Source organism: Callospermophilus lateralis, chromosome 4 (assembly GCF_048772815.1).
Source record: "Callospermophilus lateralis isolate mCalLat2 chromosome 4, mCalLat2.hap1, whole genome shotgun sequence".
NCBI lineage: Eukaryota > Metazoa > Chordata > Mammalia > Rodentia > Sciuridae > Callospermophilus > Callospermophilus lateralis.
In genome coordinates, this window is record NC_135308.1 from 44,603,969 (window position 1) to 44,622,472 (window position 18,504).

The 18,504-nt window shown below is 35.3% G+C and overlaps 1 protein-coding gene across 1 annotated transcript in view; it reads left to right on the top strand.

The window, feature by feature from the left end:
- The window catches only part of Lonrf1 (LON peptidase N-terminal domain and ring finger 1), a 32,730-nt gene extending 22,345 nt beyond the window's left edge, over positions 1-10,385 (top strand). Inside the window, exons 8-12 of the mRNA XM_076852450.1 lie at positions 182-303; positions 3,085-3,243; positions 3,350-3,512; positions 6,554-6,706; positions 9,107-10,385. Coding sequence (XP_076708565.1) covers positions 182-303; positions 3,085-3,243; positions 3,350-3,512; positions 6,554-6,706; positions 9,107-9,265 — 756 coding nt within the window. The 3' untranslated portion in view covers positions 9,266-10,385. The remainder of the gene's footprint in view (positions 1-181; positions 304-3,084; positions 3,244-3,349; positions 3,513-6,553; positions 6,707-9,106) is intronic.
- The last annotated feature ends 8,119 nt before the right edge of the window (positions 10,386-18,504 follow it).

The following is an 18,504-nucleotide window of genomic DNA, read 5'->3' on the forward strand; positions in this document are numbered from 1 at the left end:
TGAGGAAAGCCTCAGATAGGTTTACTCGTGCAGCGTTATCCACTGCTATGTCCCCTCCCTAATTAAACTTACTCAGAATTGACTGTATGTGGAATAAAAGCTTTAATATATCAGTTAAACTGTTTCACATGTTTTATACTATAGGAAAACAACTGGAATGTAAAATAATATTGTCTTTTAGTATCTAGCAGATAGGAGGTACTGTGTCACACAGCTGTTGGAAGAATTAATAGTGAAGTATCTGCCTGATGAACTGTCTGAGAGAAAAAAAATATATGATGAAGAAACTGCTGAACTCTCACAGTAAGTTTCTTCTCATAAAAATTAACTTGATCAAATCATAAACCATTACCCTTGAAAATAGTAATGAAAAATCTTCTCACAGTAAACTGGATCCTGTCCTTTAGTCACTCTAGCCAAGGCATATTTTTAAAAAATAGTGATTAACTTCCCCATATCCTCAGCAGACAAAGTTTATTTTAAAAGTTCATTTGGTAGTATCTAGGTGTTCTAATAGGGAGTTTTTGACTCATTTCTTTGGACTGAAGTATTATTGAGGTGGGAGAGGAATTTCCTGAGTGACAGTCAATCAGTGGAACGGGGGTTAGAGAGATGGAACCTGTAACAGTAACATGGATGGTAACAGTAGCTCTCTTGTCTCATGACCCTGTAGGAGGTAAACAGTAAATGACTTAAGTTAGCAGGGGATTTTTAGCCAATTAGAGGTTTGGAAGGGGGACCAAAGACTGAAATTTGAAGGAATGACTTAGAGGCCAAATTATCAGAAAAAAATACCGAATGGGGGCAGAACTAAGATAGGATCAGACAGGTGAAACTCCCAAGGTGCCTTTGGTATATAGTAACACACCACTGTTAGGGCACAAACAACTGATTGGAGCTGGGTAGGTTGGGCCTGACTTTGATTGCCCTGTACTACTTTTTTATACTTTTCTCCCCTTCTTTTCCTTTAATGTCTTTCCCTCTTTTACTAGTCACTGGGGTCTCTCTGAATTTCTTTCACAGGTTTTTAATTTGTTAACTCTGCTTCTTTCACTTGGCTTTAACTGAACACCCTGAAGAACAATATTGTAATCTTATATGCTGTTTTTATTTAACAGCTTTTTTGCTTCTATCATATTTCAAAACATAAATGGAACATTTTCTATTTCTGTTTCTAAAGCAAAATCAATTGTACTTGTAGACGTTTCTTTTTTTTGCCCATCAAGTGTCAATAGGCTATTGACCTTCAATAAAAGAAAGATTTCTATTGTTTTCTTTATAGAAATTGATAGTAACTTGTCTTTCCACAGAATTGACATTTTGTGTGGTTTTATGATAGAAAATATTATGATGTGAGGGCTGTGAACCTTTTTGATCAGCACTAAAAAGGCTAGATTTAAGAAAACTGCAGTTTGACCTTTTAAATCTTTTTTTTTTTTAAAGAAAGAGTGAGAGAGAGTGAGGAAGAGGGAGAGAGAGAGAATTTTAATATTTATTTTTTTAGTATTTGGCGGACACAACATCTTTGTTTGTACGTGGTGCTGAGGATCGAACCCAGGCCGCATGCATGCCAGGCGAGCGCGCCACCGCTTGAGCCACATCCCCAGCCCCTGACCTTTTAAATCTCAAACATAGTGATGCAGCCTGACTGCTGTCAGAGAAGTGGTAAAAGCAAGGGAAGGAGAAGCCCTATCAGGCGGAGATCTGAGGGTGGTGGGAAGAAACTGAAGGAAATCTTGCTTGTTACTCGTGGGGCTATTTAAAAAAAAAAATTAAACATGTTTTTATTAAGTATTATATTTACATAAGTAATTTATGGTCATTTTGAAGAAGACTACAAAATGAGCAGAAACACTATATCTGGTAACCCAAAAAAGAATCACAGGTGACATTTTGGCAGGTCTTCCCAGACTTTACTGTATAGATAAGTTATTTTAAAAGAAAGATGGGATCATATTATTTATAGTGTTCTCTAACCTCCTCCTCACATCAACATAGTTTTTCTAAGTCAGTGTTGGACACGCTGTCTTTCAGTGGAAAGCATAGTATTTCATTTTAGTGATAAACCATACTTCACTAGTCTCTTGTTTTTGCTTCCAAGTTTTGGCTACTATACAATGCTAAAGTGAGCATTCGTATAGTAATTACAGGATTATTTCTCAAAGAAAGCCTGTTAGCTCCAAGCATATGGACATTTCCTATCAAAAATAAAATTTCTGATCTACCGAGCCAAGTACTTTTTTGGCATGCTTATACTTAAAACTGTCCCATGGTGCTAGTCCCCCCACCCCCAGTATAGTCTTTATTCTTCTTTTCTATCAATCTGGTAGTGAAAAATATTATACCATTTTAGGGTTATCTGGAAAAAATGTTATCTAGTTGATTTTTATTTTATTTTTTATTTTTTGGTACTGGGAATTGAAGCTAGAGGCGCTTAACCATTGAGCCATATCCTCAGCTTTTTTTATATGTGTTATTTTGAGACAGGGTTTTACTAAAGTGCTTAGGGCCTTGCTAAGTTGCTGAGGCTGGCTTTGAACTCAGGATCCTCCTCCTGCCTCTGCCTCCTAAGCCACTGGGATTACAGGCAGACAATGCCACTGTGCCTAGTTGAATTATGTTTTTTGATCATTTGAAAATATTTTAATGCCTAAGAAGTTTTAATTACTTGCTTTTTTCTCTTGTGGGAGCTCATCTTATTATTATCTAGTAATTACAGTATATTTTATGGATAAATGAAATTAATACTGTCCTTTGTTACAAATATTTTAAACATATTTTAATATAAAATATTAGTTATAATAAATTCCCATTTGATTTATAAAGGTACTTATCTCTGTGTGATAACCTAGTATTTTGAAATTCAAACTTATAAATAAGAGGATCACAAACAGGTTTTTAGAGTTAATATGGCATCAGTGTGAGTTTAATGAAGGTGTTGCTGGTTCTTATTCTTGCCAGGAATTAAAATCGTATTATTTAGAACTGATTTGGTTTTGTTTTTCATTTATTTAAAGCTATTATAAACATCACTTGTTTTATTGTATGTTTTGATCTGTAATAATGAAACATCTTTTCCTTCAGCTTGACCAAGAATGTTCCAATATTTGTTTGCACTATGGCCTACCCCACTGTGCCTTGTCCTCTTCATGTGTTTGAGCCAAGATACAGACTGATGATTCGAAGAAGTATACAGACTGGAACCAAGCAGTTTGGGATGTGTGTCAGTGATACACAAAATAGGTATGCTTTTTGTGAACTTAAATGTTTTTATTTATGCTGGAACTTTCTTTGAACAAGAATGAGAACTTGTACACTTACTTTGACACTGACCTGATTTTTCTTTCAGTTTTGCAGATTATGGTTGTATGTTACAAATTAGAAATGTACATTTCTTACCTGATGGAAGGTCTGTGGTTGATACAGTTGGAGGAAAGCGGTTTAGGGTTCTAAAAAGAGGAATGAAAGATGGATATTGCACTGCAGATATTGAATACCTGGAAGATGTTAAGGTATTTAAAATGTTATTTTTCTAGCACACCCTGGTCTACCCAGTGATTGTGATGCAGGCATACAGGCTGATATTTTCTAGGCACATGAATCAGTTCTTACTGTCAGAGACCCTCATTACTGTTCCTTATGAGAATTAGCTCCAGGTGCCTTTTTCTTATCTTGAGTTTGAATTGTTATACATTCAGGAGAATTTGAGAGCCTAGAACCTCCATCCTCTTCATTTTTGCATGCTTGCCCAACAGCACAGTGTCTAGATTGTATGTGTTGATACGTACACACATGCATGTGTGTATATGCTTGATAGTTATTAAACAGTAGCAGTTGACTAAGTTGAACTGCCAACACTTCTAAGTTTTCAAAAGTTGCTAATCTGTCTTGTTTTATGGAATTTGTTAGTAATCAAAGGTTGATACAATTAGTAGACTGAAAGATAATCATTAAAATCTTCACATATTAAAATTGTTCCTGTGCCTAAGATCATCTTAATGATAAAATAAATACAGTTGAATGCTGTGTTAAAACTGTCAGGCATCACAGATAAAGTACTGTCAAGTATATGTATTGGTGATACCTCATCTGGGAAGGGCATGATGGAGGTACCTTCTTGGATAGGATTAATATGGCCCTTTTGATGTTTCCAGAACCTAATTCACTAACTTCAGTTAATTGAGGTACTGGAAAAATGACTTGTGATGTTATAAGTATCAAATTGAAGCTACTTTCTTTGGCAAAGGAATTATAAAAGCAAATCTTACATTAACCACTTATTTATTGATCTATTTATGTCTTTCATTTCAGTCAACATTTATTGAATGTTGATTTTAGACATTTTCCTAATCATTAGTTCATTGAATTTTCACAACTATAAAATAACAGATGAGGAAAGTACAATTCAGAGGTATTAATTAATTTACCCAAGCTTCTGTATGTCATGTAACAAAATGATTCAAAGCCAACTATTTGCTCCCAAGCTATGTGCTTTATGTTTGTACCATATTGCCTCTCTGGTGATAAACTTAATTAGTTTGCTATCACCTGTCTTATCTTATTATATACATGCCATTGGGACACTTTGCTCTGTGCAGCAGACCAAAAATATTGGGTAGTTGAAATTTTGAGTTGAAGGTATACTTTGTACTTTGGGCATTGGTTAATGGAAACTTTGCCGAAGGTAATGCTCTATGTAAGACTAATAACCCTATTTTAATTTTATGTAAATTTACATCTTCATATATTGCATTTGATGTGAAAATCTCTTGAGTGTATAGCTAAACATATATGTATGTATATACACACACAATAGGGTGATATACTGAAAACATGTTTAGAAAGTTGAATCCTTTGTGTGGTCTTAGGAATTTATTTTTTCTCACCTTAGTAGCATCTAAATAGTGATTTTCTTGTCCATTCTGGAAACTCTTCTCAAATTTGTTTCTATTTCAAAGTATTTTTTTCTTATTATAGTAATTATTTTTGTGACTTTTAATGAAAGTTTAAGTTCTATTATATTATTACATAGAGTTCTAAATCTAGCTTTTAAAATTCCTGTATGCTTCCAGGTTGGCTCCTTCTTCTAAGACTCACGGGGTTATTCCACAGCCCATGGTTCATTTCTTCAGTTTTGTAAGGGTGTTAAAGGAGATAATTTTTTATTTTAATAATTTGATAGGTCACAAGTTTGTTTTTTACTCATATCAATTCCTGTGTATGTTAGCAGGTGACTAAATCTTGTATAGTCATTGCAAGACCACAATTGTTCAATCATAAGGTCTTTGCTCCCATTTTAAAAAATGTTTAATAAAATGCACGCAAAATTTACCATTTTAGCCATTTTTAAGTGTACAATTCAGTGACATTAATACATTTGTGCTGCTGGGCTGGGGTTGTGGCTTAGTGGTAGAGCACTTGCCTAGCACGTGTGAGGCCCTAAGTTCAATCCTCAGCACCACATAAAAAATAAATGGATAAGATAAAGGTATTCTGTCCAACTACAACTAAAATATATATATATTATAAAAAATACATTCATGCTGTTATGCAAAATATAGATACTTTTAAAAGTTTAGTTCTAATTTTCATTTCAATTTTTCAAAAGAAAAAAGTCTGTTCTTTTGTCTGTTGTATGCTATAGTCTTACCTTTTATATTTTAAAATCTTTTCAGAGTCCTTTTGTTGTTTTCATGTTAGTCATCCTTGAAGTATGAAAGGCTTAGTCAGCCTGCAATTTGTTCAGATGAGTTAATATATATGAAACAGAGGGTGAGCTGGCAATGTAGCAAGTGGGAGGTAAGTGTGTGTCAAAGGAATGGTTATAAGATAGGTGAATTAACCTAGATCTTCCACCTGTGTTCTGTTGGATTCTTCTTCAGGCTGGAAGACTGATGCACCTATTTTTATATATGCAGTTTGGTCATTCAGTAAGCTCAAGGTTACACTGAGGTATTATAGAGTTACCACAGATATGATAGCTTTGATATAGCCTTGTGATGTTAGAGCAGAAGTCAAACATTATATAAATTATCCTCAAATTTTTTATTTCCTGGCATTGTATAACATGGTTATTTATTGCTGTTTATTGTTTGGTTTTGTGTTTTGACCCAGTTTCCTGGTAAAAGATGTATTTTTGTCCTCCTCCTGTTACTACTTGTTGCTATATGTTCTGCATTCTGACCCCTATTTTTCCTTTTATTGTAGTAGCTGTCTTTTACTTTTGGGTTCTACTTGCTTCAGAAGTCAGAAGGCATTCCAAATTTCTGTAGACCTTTGAGCCAGAACTTACTCCCAACCTTACAGACAGGGGACTATCTATAGGGCTTAGCAAGGCTAGATGGAAGTCAGGATTTGCTGTCTTTCTTTAGTCTGTCCCTTTAGCACTATGTGAGGCAGAAATATATTATATTATAGCTAAAGACCAATATTCGGGTAATCTTAGCACTAAGGTAAGTACTCCTTGTTTTCTGATACTGTTTTGCATTTCTGTTTGTTTGGTGACGTGGACAGGGAGATGAGACACAGGTATCTTACTGACCATTCTTTCTAGGTTGAAAATGAAGATGAGATCAAGAGTCTCAGAGAGCTTCATGATTTGGTATACTCTCAAGCCTGCAGCTGGTTTCAGAATTTAAGAGATAGATTTCGAAGCCAGATTCTTCAGCACTTTGGATCAATGCCTGAGAGGGAGGAAAACCTTCAGGTATGATGGCTTTGATATTGCTTCCAAAAGTCTCACCTTTTTTTATAAACAAAAAATAATAGCTTTTAAATTTTTTTTCATTTTCTCTTTTTTTAAATAGCATTTTTTACCCTCCCCCACTCATCTTTAGAATTGACTACATTCTTCAAAGCAGGGGTATCTACTATGTTTTATATAGCAGAGGAGCAGAGGATTGAAAATAGTTATCAGATAAAATGCCTGTGGGAGGAAGTGGCAGAGAAGGAGAAAGTAAACATCTGACGATTTTCAAAAGGAGGGATAAGGAATTTAAAATGGGACATTATCCGCCCTTAAACTGTGACTACAAGATAGCTGTGTCTTTGAGCTCATCAGCTGTTACTCTTATTCTTTGACACTGAAGAGTTGTACAATTTTCTGTACTTGTTAAAAATCCTTTCTTACCTCTTCTTTTATTCCCAACATCTTACCCACTATTTTAATCTATTTTTGTCCATTTGTTTAATATTTCACTGTTCATGAAGCTATTATTCTTAAGGTCTTGTTCAGGTACTTGGAGTTTACATGTATGCTTAATCTAATTAATGTGTATCAGGCACTTGTGTGCAGATCTGTGTAGTAGGTACTGCAGGAGGCATAAGAAGGGTTCCTCTCTTGGGAAATCTGATTATAGACTCATCAAATGCCAACTTTTAGGTACAAACATTTTGAATTGAATGAAGTGTGATAGATTACATAAAGGAATGACTGTAATCAGGTATACAAAGATGGAGAATCTACAGTGATTCATACTGCTTCACATTCACTTTATCAAGTGTTGGTCTAAGTCTATCTGAATCCCAATTGAATCCTTCACCTGGACTTGAAATTTCAATATCAGGCCACCTCCAAATTGAGAATAGTACTCCTTTTCTATCTGGCATATTATCAGTTGCCATGTGTTTGTTTTATCCTGGCTGCTTGAATCTAATTAAATGTGACCAAAATGGGCTCTAATAAAAACAAAACTGAACAAGTAAATTTTAAATCTTAGGGGAAAAAAAACTAAAATAAAAATTCATCATTGCTTTCTTATCATCTTCACCACCCTGCTCATTTATCTTCGTCCTTTCTGTTAATAATAGTATGAACCAGGATTCAGTCAGGAAAACAGAAGCAGCCAGTTTGCATATTCCAGGAATGAAGGGTTTACTATAAAACATAAAGTATATACAATAGTTGGAGAGCTGATAGAGCAAAGGTCAGGGATGTTTCCATCAGAGGTCAGGGAATCTGTTGCCATAGATCACCTGCAACAGTGAAGCAGGGTGCTTCTGAATAAACTGTGGGAAAGCTGTTATAATTCTTAGGAATTACAGGCCCTACCAGTATTTCTATAGCAGTGGAGCCGGTAGTTTTCAAGAATTCTCTGTAAAGCTACTGCCCTCACTTTGTAGCAGTCTCTAGAGAAGAACAACCTCTTTTCCAATTTCCACATCTCCCAAGAGTGCCTCTAACCTGGAGTGAAATGGAGGAGGAAATTCTGGGGAATGTAGTTTTTGATGTTGAAAAGCAGAAGGAGCTACTGGTGAGGCTGGGTTGAGAACAGGCATTACACAAATATAGAAATCTAACTTGGTTCTAAAAGAAGCTTACTGAGATCAACACTATGGTAGTTCCTTTTGTCATTCTGAAACTTCACATTTCAGGTCCGATGTAAAGCAATTATGTGCAGTAAGAGGCTTATGAATCCTTTTATGTAAATTCCTAGTTCTTTTGGTAGCCACTGGTTAGCCCTTGAAACATAGAGGGACTTCTTTGTGGAGATATGTTTCTTTTTCAAACTAAACTGGAAGCCAAGATTTTTTTTTCTTATATCTTTTTTAGGATTCCATAATAAAAAGAAAATTTTAAATATCAATTAACTTTTTAATGCTTTAAATATGTATTTTAAGGAAACAGTTAACTAGGACTAGTTTTTCTCCCATGGGACATTTGACACTATCTGGAGGCATTTTTAGATATCATAACTGCAGATGTGCTGTTGGCATTTAGTGAATAGAGGTCATAGATGCTGCTAGTACTATAGTGCACAGCCTCACACTACAAAGGATTATCTGGTCCCAAATGTCAATAGCCTGAGGTGGAGAAACCATGCCTTAAGGCAGTATCATCCAGAGGAAAGAGGGCTGGCTATGGAGCCAGATCTGGATTGAAATATTTGCTGTGCATCATACAAGCTAAGAGATCTTGGACAATGGAATTATGTTTCCATGCTTCCCCATTTATTTAGGCTTAAAATGGTATCCTGCCATTATGATTATTAATGGAATGCGAGATGGCACCTCACACATACTAAAGTGCTCAGTCAGTAGTAGGTTTTTAGTTATTATTGCATAAATACTTGTTTTATTAATACTATTAACTGTTTATTAATTTCAGGCAACTCCTAATGGACCTGCATGGTGTTGGTGGCTTCTTGCAGTTCTTCCTGTAGATCCTCGATACCAGTTGTCAGTCTTGTCAATGAAGTCTTTGGAAAAACGGCTGACAAAGATACAGCATATACTGACCTATTTTTCTAGAGACCAATCTAAATAACTAACTGCTTGGATCTTTAACATAATCCTAATCTGGCTGTGTGAACAGCTAGATTGTCCGCTGCCTTTGCACATCCAGTGCTGGTCTAAGAAATGTAATGAAACTTTTTTTTTCCTTCAACCTCCTGAATCGTGGATTTTCAAATGAATACCTTCAACTAGGATTTAGACCACTAAGAACTTGCACAGAAAAACACGCATTGAATGTGTGTTAAACCTCTACATTGTGATGAAGTTGCACTATGTACCATATTCTAAAATGAATTAAGGACTCTGTGTATGTATGTAGTATGTATGTGTGTATGTGTGAGTGGGTGCGCCTGTGTGAGCAGTATGTGTGTATTTTCTCTGGCTTTAAAATTTTAAAAGAAAAAAAAAAGCCATAGAGAGCAGAATTTGCCGAGGGTCATTTATTGCCCAAGTTTACAACAATAGCGATAGAAGTTTTTGCAAATTGAATTTGCCTCAGATTTATTTGTCCTAATGCTTATATTTGCACAAGTATGTAAAATATGGTACTGAGTATCATTCTTTGTTGGAAATACTGCTCTTACTGAACTGTCTTGACCAGTAACTATGACACAGTTTCTTTCTTATTTATGTAAATAACTTGCATCCCAGTGACCGACAGGCATTGGATGCAGAACCTAGAGCCAGTTTTCAGGAACAATTGCAAACCTGACATGGTACTGTGCATCTATTCATAAAATACTTAAAACTGTGAAAATATGGTTTACATTTAATTGTACATAAAGGTAAATGGAGAACTCAATTCAGTACCAGTTAGTTTGTACATTTTAGGGGGCTTTTCACATTAACTGCCCATCTATGTAATTTATAGTTTGACATGATGTGTTTGTTTAAAAAGTTACATAGTATAAACCCATTAAGGATCTGAGGAGAGAGAAGAAGCTTAATGTAGAACTAAGCTTTTAAAAGTTTGTTTTGTTTTTAATTCTGGTCTTGGTGCGAATGTTAGTTATGCCTTATTCATACCACAGTTAGGTCACCATGCTGTGACATGGTTTCTATTCATGCTGCCCTAGATACTTTTGTAATTATTTGTTGCAAACTTGTGACTGTCCCTATTAACTTTCTTTTATGTAAGTAATTTGTAAAAGTTTCTTAAAATTTTTGCTTTTGCTTATTTAATTTTGAATAAAAGCTTAATTCATAATAGTTTTTCTCTTAAATATTAGATCAGTGTCAAAAAAAAAAGATCAGTAGAGGAACCAAACTATATATAGTAAAGAACAAATGGGTTTTGCTTACTGTTTTATGTTTATGAGCTGTGATTTTCAAAATGTTTTGTTTACTTTTTTAAGCAAAGAACGAAGTATCTTGAGGCTTCTGAGATCCTAGAGCCATCATTTAAAACAGTTTTAATCTTTTAAGAAATCCATGTCCCTTTAGATAAAATTCTTTCTTAATGCTACCCCACTTGAGACTCCTGTGTATTAAACTTGACTATTTCTGCCCTCAGTTCCCCAGCCAAGATTTTCCAAGTATAAGTAAGTCATCTTTTAATATTCAGTATTTTTATAAAAAATAGTGAAGACATGACTCTCTAGAAGACCACCTTCACACTCACAATTATGCCAATTAAGACATTTTCAATAATTCTGCAGAAAACATCTAAGGAATGAGCTATTCCCTGTAGCATCAGTAGTTTCTGAAATATTCAACTTTCTTATATTTAAAAAAAATGTGTGATAAGGGATTTGTTAGTATAAATGAAGATTTTATCTATATATTTCTCAAAATATATCAAATGGCAAAAGGAATTATCTGGGTGTTGAATCCACATTTTTAGTATTTAATGGACATGTATGTGCACACACTCAAAGGGGGCATTTAATGATTTCCATATATGTACACGTTTTACACATACCAATAGAAATTTGTGGGCCTTATTTATTATTTGATCCTAATTTTGTGACAAATGATCTCTGACAATTACTCTAGATTTTTTTTAGACCATGATAATTTTTTCCCCCACTGCATCTTTCATGGGGAAAAGAGCAAAAGAATCAAATATTTTTTCCCTTATCACTTTAGGTGCCTAAGTTATGTCATGAATTCAACATTTCAAGCCAAAGTAGCTAGCTGTCGCTCTTTATACACCTGTCTGCATGTCCAGTTCTTCCTGTTCTTCAAGGTCCAACTCAGGTAGGAGAACTCTGAACTCCATAGCATCTTCACATACTTTACTATGTACTGATGCGGGTAATTTAAATAAATACACCAACCAAGCTCTTTGGAGTATTATGACAGTTTAGTAGTTCAGACAGATTTAGGATTTAAGTAGTCATTGGTTAACTGGTAAACATAATTGGGATAAGTGCCAATTAAGAAAAGAGATTAAGATGGTAAGACTGCACAAATACTTTCATCTCCTCCTCTTTCCTAAATTAAAGAAAATGAAACATAGTGACATTATGAAACCAAAATCTCATCAACTCACCAGTGAATTTAAGGACCATCTGAGATATATACTTACAATCTGATACATAAGACAAGAGGAAAGCATAACTTTGCAGTAATGGAGGACTACTGGTCAAATAGGAGTAACTAGAGGAAAGCCCCAAGCTAGGAAAGGGTCTTGGCAAATTCCCCTGGGAAGGCTATGCTTGAAACAGCTGGATCATTTGGCTGTTTGCCCCACTTGAACCGGGCAATAGACAACAACAGCAATTGTTCTCAGGCCAAAGTATTGAATGTAGGCCTTGGGCCAGAGAAGGTCCATAATACTTTCCATAGCTTCAGATTCTAGTAGAATGGGGGGCCCTCAGGCACAGAAAAGCCACTGGCCTACTTCTAAACTGGCAATGTGTTCTAGTGGTTTCCAATGATCAACATAGGTAGGCTACCTTTCACTGAACCATTAATCCTAAATGCTTGATCGCTAACAACAAAGATGAGTATACAATGAAATCCTAGAAATTTGGGGAAAATGAGTAAAACAACAAACTCAATATCCTTAGATTTGAGGATGTTGCAATCCCCCAAAAGATCTTAAAAATGAAGAGTGTCCTGGTAACCATTAGAAAACTTCAATAAATGTTCGTTGAATCAATGAATTAATTATGAAGATAGACTCTATAGACAACTACATAGAAGAATGAAGACAGGTAAAGAATGAGGAAGAGGATTAAGTTGGGGGCCTTTCCAGACAAAACACAATGCAGAGTGTTCAAAAGAGTAAAAATTGAAAGAGAAATTGAGACATGAATGATAGATTCAAAGTTTTAATATTTATCTAATAGAATTTTCTTAAGGAGTGGTCATTTTCTAGAGTCAAGACTAATAAAGTATTCTGTATGCATTCCAAGGGACCAAATTTATCCATGCCTAGGAAAATAAGTCCAAAAAAACCCAATTAAACTGAGTACAAACAAAATAGTCATAATTCAGTTTTCTGGCTTTGATCAGCAATGAAATGACAGACTCGAAGAAATTAATTTAAGGACACATTTTTTTCTTCCTAAGCCAATGTTTAAATGTCAACATTTTAAAATGATTAAACATTTTTTATAGACATTTAGGATGCAGCCTAATAAATGAGCTCTCTTGTAGACCTGCCTCTAAATAGATTTTGGCTTTTCGCCAAAATTAAATCTCCTTAAAGTTCCCCCCCCACACCCCTGAGGGTTTTTTTTCTTTCACATTTTTGGATTTTGAAAAAAATATAGTCTTTAAAAGAATATATGCTTAACTTTAAAATGTGATCGAATCACATTTAACCCTCAGAAAATCCTGTGAATAAGGTATTCTCCTTATATAGATGAGGAAACAAATAGTAGTTAAGTAATTTGACAAAGGATTACATACCTGCTATGTGTTGGTATGGCTCCAAACCTAGGCAGTCTTTCTCTACCATCCTGCCATGTCAAGAAGTATAGAAGATTTGTGATGAAGTGTTCAGAAATGCTTGACAATTCCCTAGCATAGCAGGCTTTACATGTGAGGGTGCATTTAACAGGTATTGAATTAGAACATATTTTTAAATACCTTATTGAGATTGTGAGATATTCAAATCAGGTTTAAGACTATATTTTGGGGAGCAACATGCATTGAAAACAATATTTTTAGAAAGTAATATTGTATAAATGTATCAAGGTCATTAAAATGTTTATACTTTCTGACCCAATCCAATTTTGGAGAAATTAACTTGAGGAAATAATTAAAATCCATATGCATCACAATAGATTCTACATTTTTTCCCCCAATATCTCTAGAATAGCAAAAACTTAGAAACTACCAATGCTTCCCATAGGTGACAAAAACTCAAATGAGTATTATTTAGTAATTTAAAATAAACTAGAGACTAGCTGGATATGGTGGCACACTCCTGTAATCCCAGCAACTTGAGAGGCTGAGACAGGAGGATTGCAAGTTTGAGGGCATCCTAAGCAACTTAACAAGGCTCTAAACAACTTGGTGAGACCCTGGCTCAAAATAATAAATAAGAAAAAAAAGCACTGGGGATGTGGCTTAGTGGTAAAGCATCCCTGGTACAAAATAAATGAATTAATCAATAAAATAACTATAGAGACTAATATGTGAAAATATATAATTCAGAATTGTAGTTATACCATGATTACCATGTTGTATTACCATATATATAATTAAAGATTAGAAGATACTAAAAAATGAAATTGATAAGATTGATAAGAATTTGCTTTTCTTTAGAAATTCTATATGTCTTTCCTGCACGGCAAGCCAGCTATCTAAAGCTAATCTACTCAATTTATAATTATATTACACTTGGGTTTTAGCATCTGAGATTGTGACTATAACTATGCTTTTATGCATTGTGATTACATTGGTAAATGTTGTTATATTTGAGATACATAAAAACCTGATGGCTTAAAATTGGAAGCAATAAAGTGGCAAAGAATTATCGAGTAGGCATATACCTTTAAAAATACCTTCAGTGTGTTAGGTACCATCCTTTCACTGTTCAGTAATATGAAATGTAAAGAGAGGCTGATATGAAAACCTATTATAACAATTAAAAATATAATAGAATCTTCCTAAAGTGTTTTGTAATAGACAAAGTAGAAAATTAAGTGAACTGAGTCATAGGATGGCATAATTGATTACAGTATGTTTTTACTTGAAGTAGCTATATTTCTTAGGATACTACTTTATATGATGAGACATGAAACAATGAGGTTTAAGTCCTGGCTCCCTTACTAACTAGCTGTTTGGGCTTAGGTGGGCCTCTTAGTGTATATGAGCCTCAACTTTCTGTTCTTCAATATGGGAACTGAAAACATATATAAATATCCAGCAGAATAGTACATACTCAAATGAGAGATAGCCATTATTACTATAAATTATAGCAAAGAAGCTCTCAAGAAGGAGTTCTCTTGAATCATTAAACAAGTATGGTCTGGGAGGGGAAGGGATATGGAAATGCGTAAGAGGAGAAAGTTCTGTGCTATGCAATTTGGGATTTACAAAAGACTTCTACGTGAAATAAATAAATATCTGCTGACCTGATATTGCCTAATGACACTCTCCTCTCTTTTGAATTCACTGGATAAATTAAGAATTTATCCTAAAAGAACAGGAAGCAAGAAAGCCAGACAAGTTTCAATAGCTATTACGTAATACAGTCACACAACCTTGTTTACAAGATGTATGTGGGAATTGTCATTGCTTGCAGGGGTTAGCCACAAATCTTTAGCCTGTGGCAATTATTAAAGTACTTGCAGATGAAATAGCTTTGTCTATGAGTTGAATAAAGAGGAGTGGAAAATTTCAAGGCTGGAATTCAGGTTTGCTTTTTATTTATGTCTCAGAAACAGCACTTGCTGTCTTTGAAATTTATACTCAGGATGTAAAATAGCAATAATCTAACACCATTGCCTTGCTCAAAATTAGAGCATACAGCTGAATTAATTACTTGTGCCACATGAATGATTTTATGTTGGATAAACTTTGTTTATATGTAGTTATATAGCCAAATTTTTACACAATTGGATATATGGCAGAAAACATTGTAATGTTTGTATTCTCTTTATATACCCACAGCTATTCAGAGTACATCTAGTAGGTGACTCGGTTTTACATTTCTGGCTTCAAGGGAGGAGGTGGACTGGCATAAAGCAGAAGTAGCCTGAAGTTCAGTGCTAGTCTTGTCTCTGGTTAAAATCTGAACCACTGAAGGGTTTGCGTGAAATTCTAGGAAGATGAGAAGAGAAGCAATGTTACTAACAGAAAAGATGTCTGATATTGAGATTTGTGAATCTTTAGAGAAAAGTGGGTATTTTAGGCAGCTTTTTCACTACTATGACCAAAAGACCTGACAAGAACCATTGGGGGTGGGGTGCGGTGCCGGGGTTGTGGCTCAGCAGCAGAGCGCTTGCCTAGCATGTGTGAGGCCCTGGGTTCAATCCTCAACACCACATAAAAATAAATAAATAAAATAAAGATATTGTGCACAACTATAACTAAAAAATAAATATTAAAAAAAAAGAATCATTAGAGGAGGAAAGGTTTATCTTTGGGCTCTCAGTTTCAGAGGTTTTAGTTCATATATGACCAACTCCATTCCAGGCCACAAGACGATGCAGAGCATCATAACAGAAGAGCATGGCAGAGGAAATTTGACTTAGGATATCGCAACAGGGAAGCAGAGAGCAAGCTCTGTTCAACAAGGACAAAATATATACCCCAATGGCATGTCCCCAGGGACCTACCTTCTACAGCCACACTCTACCTGCCTATAATTAACACCCAGTTAATCCCTGTCAGAGGATTAGTGCACTGGTTAAGGCTCTCTTAACCCAATCATTTTACCTCTAAATCCTCTTGCATTGTCTCATGTGAGCTTTGGGGGACACCTCACATTTAAACCATAACAATGGGGGGAACCCTTATTCTTCTCAATAGCATTCCTTGATTAGTTAACAAGATCTTGGGGGAGGTGGCTTTCTGGTGCAACTAGGGAGTTAGGGACCCTCGGTTGTAGTATTCTAGATTGTCACAGATTCCCTGTGCCTAAAGAATGGTGTAGAAGCAGCGGAGTCCCCAGACCTGCAAGAGATGTATATGTTGGGATGATGACTAATCACTCATAGTCAAATACTTTGGATTTTATTTTTATTTTTAATTTATTTATTTTTCAGTTCTGGGAATCAAACCCACGCCCTGACGCATGGGAGGCAAATGTTCTACCACTGAATGCACTTGCAGCCCCCAATACTTTTGACTTTTAAAGCCTAGGATATTTGTATAACTTTGTTGTGGGCGAGAATAAGCTATTTAAAATGATAAAGGTTAAAGGGCTGGGGCTGTAGCTCAGTGGTAAAGTGCCTGCTTCGCAGGTGTGAGGCACTGGGTTTGATCCTTAGCACCACATAAAAATAAATGAAGATACAACTAAAAAAAAGGTTGAATTCTTATCAATTTTTATTCCATCTTATCAGAGTGTATGTCCATAGTTAGAATTTGCTTCATTTAAAGAAAATGAAATATGCTTTTTTTTCTGGGAGGCGGGATGGATTGAACTCAGGGGCACTGAACCACAATCCCCAGCCCTATTTTGTATTTTATTTAGAGACAGGGTCTTACTGAGTTGCTTAGTACCTCACTTTTGCTGAGGCTGGCTTTGAATTCATGATCCTCCTGCCTTAGCCTCCCAAGCCTCTGGGATTATAGGCATGTGCCATTGTGCCCAGCAGAAAAAGTACAATTCATTGTACACCTGAATTTGTAAACAGAAACTTAGTCCCTCTTAAGTTATGTTCAGGAATCTAAGAAAAACAAACACAAGTGGCAATGGTAATGAAAAATTAATCTCTAGTTCAAGAGACTGCACTAAAATAGAACCCAATGGACTTCCCAATTGACTGAGATATGTAAGAGGTACAAGGAAATAAGAATTCAAAGATGAGCCTGATATTTCAAACCATTAAACCTAATAGAAAAAAGAAGGTGGTGCTAATTTGCAAGAGAAAATGGAAAATAAAAGATGGTAGCAGTTTCCTGGGTTAAAGTGAGATTGTTTAGAGCTGCTGAGTCATAAATCCTTAGAAAGGGGTCTTGGGAAAACTTCCACTGCATATCTTCCCAGTGTAATTGGACAAGGGAGTTCTTTCACTCTGGCCATAAAAGTAAAAGCAATTAAGTAGATTAAATCAAGTTCCTCTGCCCTTTCCCTTGGTTCTAGAAGCTATCAGCTGCTATTAGCGATCAAGAATTATATCCAGGTCCTCTGATTCTTAAGGAGGGAGTCTGGATGTACGTGCTTGCATAAGGCATAGCTGTTATCCTTCACCTTCCTTTACTAGTTATGCAGGTATTCATTCACATTTCCTAAACCCTGTGGTTAGAACTCAGGGAAAATCAAAGGTATAAATTAGAAATAGATTCTCAAAGTGGTGGGGAAGAAGATGCTTAAAAAATTCTTCCCACTTTTAATATCCATGGCTTTCATTAAAATCAAATGTCAGGATTTCATATATATATATATCAATTCAGAGCTTTTTCCTAAAGATAAGAGTCACATATTCATCTTCTAAATAGGCCCAACTAAAGGCTCCAGAGATCCCTTAAACTTAACATGGGCTCAAAATGTGTTCCCTTTCCCAGATTAATGGTGTCCCCTCTACCTAGAAATTCTGAAGTTATGTTTACCATTTTCCCTCATTTTATCACCATCATGTCAATTTCTTTTTACATCTCTTGCCCTTTCCCTTATCATCATCATCTATTCCTACCCTTAATTTAGATACATGGTCTGTAAATTGGGGCAAGTGTACCCTGGAGGCATGCAAAGCTTTTCAAGAAGTAGGTGGGCATGGATAATTTTAAGGAAATCCATTTTCATTACTTCGACTTTCATGTGTAATTTTCCCTAAAATTGAACTACCCAAGAATTCACCTGTGATGAAGAAATGGGTACTTAAGCCCCCCACCCCCCCGACCCCCGGTTAAAACAGCCCTTCTCTCACTTTTCAAGGGAAGTATCCGTGTCTCACCTATTCCCCATATTGTGAAATTTGTAACCAACTCATAAAGGACTAATCTAAAATGTTGTGGTTGATGATTTTTAAAAATCTTTGCAAGTCAGGTAGTTGCCAATTCTGTGCTTTCCAAAAAATTGAAAGAGGCCTGAGTTGTTTAAAATTATATTTGATTGTTTAAAATTATATTTGATGATAAAATAGTGTGATTTGGGGCATATAACTCAGAAAAATAATTAAAAGACATTGTTGTATCAAAACT